This window comes from Suncus etruscus, chromosome 13 (genome assembly GCF_024139225.1).
Source record: "Suncus etruscus isolate mSunEtr1 chromosome 13, mSunEtr1.pri.cur, whole genome shotgun sequence".
In the NCBI taxonomy this organism is placed as follows: Eukaryota; Metazoa; Chordata; class Mammalia; order Eulipotyphla; family Soricidae; genus Suncus; species Suncus etruscus.
This window is the reverse complement of record NC_064860.1, coordinates 45911963-45918058: the sequence shown is the minus strand read 5'-3', so window position 1 is coordinate 45918058 and position 6096 is coordinate 45911963. Positions and strand designations below refer to the sequence as shown.

At 35.0% G+C, this 6096-nt stretch overlaps 1 protein-coding gene across 1 annotated transcript; it reads right to left on the bottom strand.

Moving 5' to 3' along the window:
* Positions 1–4689: 4689 nt before the first annotated feature.
* On the bottom strand, positions 4690–4875 carry LOC126026129 (keratin-associated protein 19-7-like). Its single transcript, XM_049785840.1, has one exon. The coding sequence runs from the start codon at positions 4873–4875 to the stop codon at positions 4690–4692; it is 186 nt and encodes a 61-aa protein (XP_049641797.1).
* Positions 4876–6096: the final 1221 nt, after the last annotated feature.

Genomic DNA, 6096 nt, shown 5'->3' with positions numbered 1-6096 from the left:
GTTTTGTTTCTATTTTTTATTTATTTTTTTTTGGGGAGTGTGACCTGTTCTGTTTTCTTCTCTTTCCACCCACAAATGCACCGGCAATATAATGTAGCACCATTTCCCCCTGCAAAGACACACTAAAAAAAAGGGGGAAATCTTACATATAAAAACAAGCTTTTATCTACTAGGGATAAGAACTCATACTTGTTTTCAATACAGGAACATCTCCCACCCTGAAAATATGTCATGTGGACCCAACTTAGACCCCAGGTGATTAGACATCATTCGTCCAGCCTTGAACTCTGGATCCCAGACATAGAAATGACACCATTCTTCATAACAGCTACAGGAAACAAATCCCGTCTGGGACATCCTTAATACTCCTGGGACACCATCAAGTGCTAGCTCTAATAGGATATCCTGACAAAGAGGAAAATGGGAACTACTTGACCTAAGAGCAGGTTATCCTGCCCCACCAGCTAACGATAAGACAAAATCAGAAGACTTGTCACCCTTTGGTCTGTCCAAAAACCAAGATTGCCATCTATAGATGACTGGCTAATAGAACCATCACCGGACTGTTTGTATCCTGGGACCAATAAAAAAGCCCTAGTCTAAAGTTTGAGCTATGGCCTGCACAACAACCATGATCTCCAGTTCCAAAGGTCTGTCTGAGACAATTGCAATGGAATGGGTCTTCTGGAAACATCCTAGGATCAACGCAAAGACCAAGACCACAGAAGATGGATTAAAATGACACTGAGGGAGCAGAACTTCTAGAACCACAAAGAAAGACTTCATCATAAATTCCACCCCTTGACTTATGTAGATGCCGAGATCTTTAGATACAGAGGTCTGATTTTATCACCCAGGACGGAGCAGAAGTCTTCCAAACAGCACGAAAGCACCGAGGGGAGAGTAAATGAACCTGTACGGAGTCTATAGTTAATCCCATGACAATATACTCCAAGGGTGGAAAAACCCTGTAGCTCTTAGGGCAAGGAAATTCCTTTTCAAAAGACCCCAATATTTACTGTGCCTGTGCAGGAGGGGGAAAAAAAGCACAAAACAATTTTTCTCCTTTTTTTTTTATTTATCTATCTAGTTTTTGTTGATTTCATTGTTTTGATATGGTTATTGAAGTTGTTGTCTCCATTTATATTTATATATTTACTTTCTTCCTTTCTTTTCTCTCTTCATGTACTCTGCCATGTTTTTATCTCAAGATCGTGACTTTTATGTGGTGCTTACTTTTATTGTTGGAGTGCTCACTGGGTATTTTATTTGAAACTTATTTTTGTACTGTTGGGGTGATTCACTTTTTTCCCCTTCATCTCTCAAACCGATGATGAGAGCCTCTAGAAGGACTCTGCCCATTTTCCACGTATTTGATTTTTACCCCCAGTTTATTACTTTTCTCTTTTCAAACAAAACCATGTAACTTGATCTATCTAGTCCCGCCTCCCAGTTACAGGAGGAAATAAGGGAGCTACCAAGACCAAACGTATAAAACCACTAAGTAACAAGTTAGGCACATAGGAGACCACGTATTCTTGCAGCCCCAGAGGTGAGGGAGGAAGATATGGGAGGTAGGATGAGAACGAAGGTGTATGGAGAACAATTCGGTGATGGGAATCCCCCTGATATTAAGTTAACATGTACCTAAAATATTATTGTCAACAATATGTAAGCCACTATGATCAAAATAAAATTATATTATTAATAAAAAAGTTTGAATTAAAAAAGACATAATTTGAAAAATCACTATTAATACTAAAAATATATACAGGAAAATGGTTGGAAAATGGTAAATATTTTTTCTTTAAAGTTTAACAAGAAATTGTTGATGAAACTTTTAACTAGTATTTCTGCTTAAAACCTCTGACCACCAAAGTAATGTCTTTCTGCGACAATTGGGTGTACAACTTTAGACTTTCTTTAGATGCCTAATGGTGACAAAGTGGGCACTGGTATTTCTACAAAACATCTCCTCAATTCATATCCCCACTCACAGTTATTTCTAGATAACTACCACTACTATTTTTGATGATGATTATCACATAGGAAGTTGAAAGAGCTTTTCTAACAATATAATTCTACATCCTTATACTTTCTAAATAAATCTCTAGTGGAAACATTGAATGTGTACAACTATACTAGAAAATCTCCGTGTGATTATTGCTTATGTGGAAATGTGTAAATTAGAGTACTTAGGATAATACAAACACTATTTCCTTATTTATTCTAAACCTTTCTTAAACTTTTTCCTCAATACTATTTTCAGCAAAATCTTTGGGGAAATATTAATTAACTACACAGGCTTAAATATAAATTTCCATTGTAATCAAAACATTAATCCCTTAACAACTGAACACATCTAGGTATAATTATATATAACAAAATGTTTATTTTATCCATTTTTTAAGATCATAAGAACATTCTCTTCATCTTTCTGTCTCAATTTCTTAACACAGATTAATTAAAGTGTGGTTATTTGTAGGATAAGTGGTTAAATTAATCCATGATTGAGCTCATCCTAGGAAGTACCTACTACCACAGAATATCAGTCACTAGAAAATTAAGAAACTGAGGTTCTCATTGACCCAACTGGCAGCTACTTTTTCTTAGAGAACCAATCACAGTTCATCTAATAACATGGGTAATTTTAATATTTGAACCAAATTCTAATTATTTTTGACAGTTTATATGGTAGGAAGAAGCTTACCACAAAGAGCCATGAGTAGAGTTAGGGTTGGAAGGGTTCACTATGACAGTGATAGCTAGAAATGATCTTCTGAACAAGAACTGGGAGCTGAAAAAAGATAATGTAATATGCATGGTACCCCTATATTAATATTAGTGCAAAGCTCAATGTCAAGAAGGAAAAAATTAAGGGAGATAGAAATAGTAAGAGAGGGAGAAATAAAATGCCTGTCCAGAGGCAGGCAGATGGAGGTGAGGGAGAACTGGGGATATTGGTGGTGGGAAATGTACACTGATAAAGGGGTATGCACACTGTATGACTGAAGTTCACTAATGAAAATTTTGTAATCTCATGCTTAAATAAAGTAATTATTAAAAATATTTGTATGGCCCTTTGACTTTCTTCTGTCTACTACATTTATTCTTGTCTAGTATTTAATGTGTTACTAAAATATTGACTCAACAGCTGAAGACACACTTCAATATGTTTTAAAATATAAGTAAATATATCTATTTGCTATAAGCATGTTGAAAAAATTGAATGTGACATCTTTTAGTCTTATTTTTCCAGATTCCATGTGCTTCTGTCTTTGATCAGTTTGGTTTTATAGATTCTAAAGCTAAGAATGCTACTGCCATAAATTTGAAGTAGGTCAAATGTTGACCTATTTTGTGGTTGAAACCTGAATGAAGTTGTATTTGTGTTACCATTCTATGAGCTTTTTAAAAAAATTCTGCCTGACAAATAAATAAAAACTACTGCAGGAAAGACCAAAGAACTATATGCTATCTTTGGTTTTACAGAATTTTATCTGTGAAGCAATATTTGTTAAAAAAAATAAAATTGTTTTAAAACAAAAGGGTAAAAATACCAACTGAATATTGCAAACAATTGAGGCACAGAATTTCCAAGAAGATCACCTCATCTAACTTGTAGGGATAGACACAATGGTGCTCCAATACACACACACACACACACACACACACACACAACTCAGATACTTGAGATTTTTGGCCCTTTAAATAGACTCAAACACTGAGCTTGTAAGATTGAGCTAATTAGGAAGAAAAATGTAATTATATGAAGGTACAGTCTATAGGGGACATTTTAAAGTCAACAATATCATATATATCTCTGGCATCACTCTAATGAAAACGAGGACATTCTGAGACACATATCCAAACATAACTAGAGTTCTGAGCACCTGAAAGAAGAGTATCAACCTAGCGGACCAATTCCTAAATCATTCTTCAGGCTGAGCTCCTTCAATTGAAGTATAAGTGGGGCCATTTGCAAAAAGATATTTTAAGCAGCCAGAGAAGAAAGCCATTAAGAACACAGCTTCTGACAACACAACAGAATGGTGGCCTGCTTGGAAACAGCAAAAGACAGCGGGATTTTGAGCACAACAATGGCAAATGGTGCAGTAATGTTGGGTAACAATCCCACTGTGAAGATAGGAGGCTACTTACCAGCAGTGACAGCTGTGTCGATATTCTTTTAACAAAGTGTGAAAAGAACTGCAGCACAATCTTTTGACCCTCGGGGTGACATTGATTACAGGTGTAACGCCATCCCTGGGAGCTTTTCACAAAGCACACAGACACAGATTATACACTGAAACACTCATAAACCCACGCACAATGCTGATACTTTTAAGAAGTCAAGACAAGAAAACTAGGACACATTTCAGATGCCAAAGTAAGTTTAATGTAGCGATTTTTTCCCCCAGCCCTCATATGAACAAATTGGAATACATGTTTGGATAGAATCCATCCTCCAAAGTAGTGGTAATACCAGAATTGTAAATATTCCGTCCCCTCCAAATTTTAGAGCAAGTTCAGTTGTGTACCAAGTCGACCTTGGTATGCTGAATACTCAATGTCTATCAGAGTCATGGGCTCATTATTTAATGGTTCCCAGCTCTGATGGAATGGCTTCCAGTAATTAGAATTATCATGAGGAAAATGAGCTGAAAATACTGTTATAGGTAAATCTTCTCAGTAGAAGCCAGAGGACCAAAATCTTCCATAGCAGCATGGGCGATAGCAACAGTATCTAGAGCCACCAAAGCCAGAGCCATAGCCATAGCCACATCCACATCCATAGCCTAGACCTCCGTAGCCATAGCCCAGGCCTCCGAAGCCATAACCCAAACCACCATAATAGTTGCCGTAATAGCTCATAGTGTCTGGAGGTGAAGATTTAGGTTAGGGCAAAGTGTTTGCAGGATATGAACTTCTAGGCTAACGTGGGGGCCTTTTATACTCCCTTAAAATGAATGAGACAAACCGCAGCACCATGCTTTGTGTTTTATCAATTAATTTGTTGAAAACTATGTCCTTAATGTGGTCTTTTAGAGAAGCCCCTATGCCTATTAATTTCAAAATTATTTTACTCTGGTCTCTAAATTCTTTAACATTGAGCAATTACATATAGTAATAAAATATTTTAATACTTCCCTTTATCATCATTACGAGTTTGCCTAATTTGAAAGTTGTATGTATGATCTAAGTTCGCCTTGAAATAGTAACATCATTCTTTCGCAGATTTAGAGCTTGGATACAGAGATACCCCAGAACACAACAAACAGAACTAAAGAGTAAGGGGTAAATTAAATAGTCTTTTTGTGGGGTGGAGAGTGGAGACAGGAATAATCCAAATATCCAGATTACTTTAGTTCTGTTTAATATTTTGGGGACAAGATCGACTGTGCCATTTGGTTGTAATGATGTTAGGCTAATTCATTACATTACCATTCTTACATTTTCTATGTGGTTTTTTGATGCTTAGTTTTATATGCATCAACATTTCCTAGGTATGAACAATCTAACACATGTTCTAGTATGTTAATGTTCTATTTATGTATAATAGCTCTTTGTATCATTCCAGAACACCTAAATATTTGAAATACATAGAGTAAAATCATATAATTGAAGAAAAATATCTAAAATATTCATGCCTTTTTTAATCACTTCTTATACTACTAATTATTTGAATATTTTCTAGTCATTCTAGTTTTAGGAACAGTCTTGTGAGAGTGCTATAAAATGCTGCAAAATCATGTGAAAAATCAGAATTACTATGTAAAAATTATTTTTAAGTTCTATAGTAATAATTTTAAATGTGTAATTATTGAGGTGGTACAAAAAGATATGGCAGAAAGTCCCATAATTTAGGATACATTTTTAACAGTTGGGATTGTATGTATTAGAATTTAAGGTTTTATTCTATAAATAGACTGTAAATGTATTAGAATTTAAGGTTTTATTCTATAAATAGACTTTAATATTAGATATTAAATGTCTAATGAAAGGACACAATTCAAATAGTTCTACTAATTATAAAATATAGACAGCTTTTCATTATTAAACAACTAAATAAATATTAAACTTTATTTCTGCACT

Coding starts and splice junctions, on each gene's coding strand:
- LOC126026129 (XM_049785840.1), bottom strand. CDS start 4,875: ATGAGCTATTACGGCAACTATTATGGTGGTTTGGGTTATGGCTTCGGA.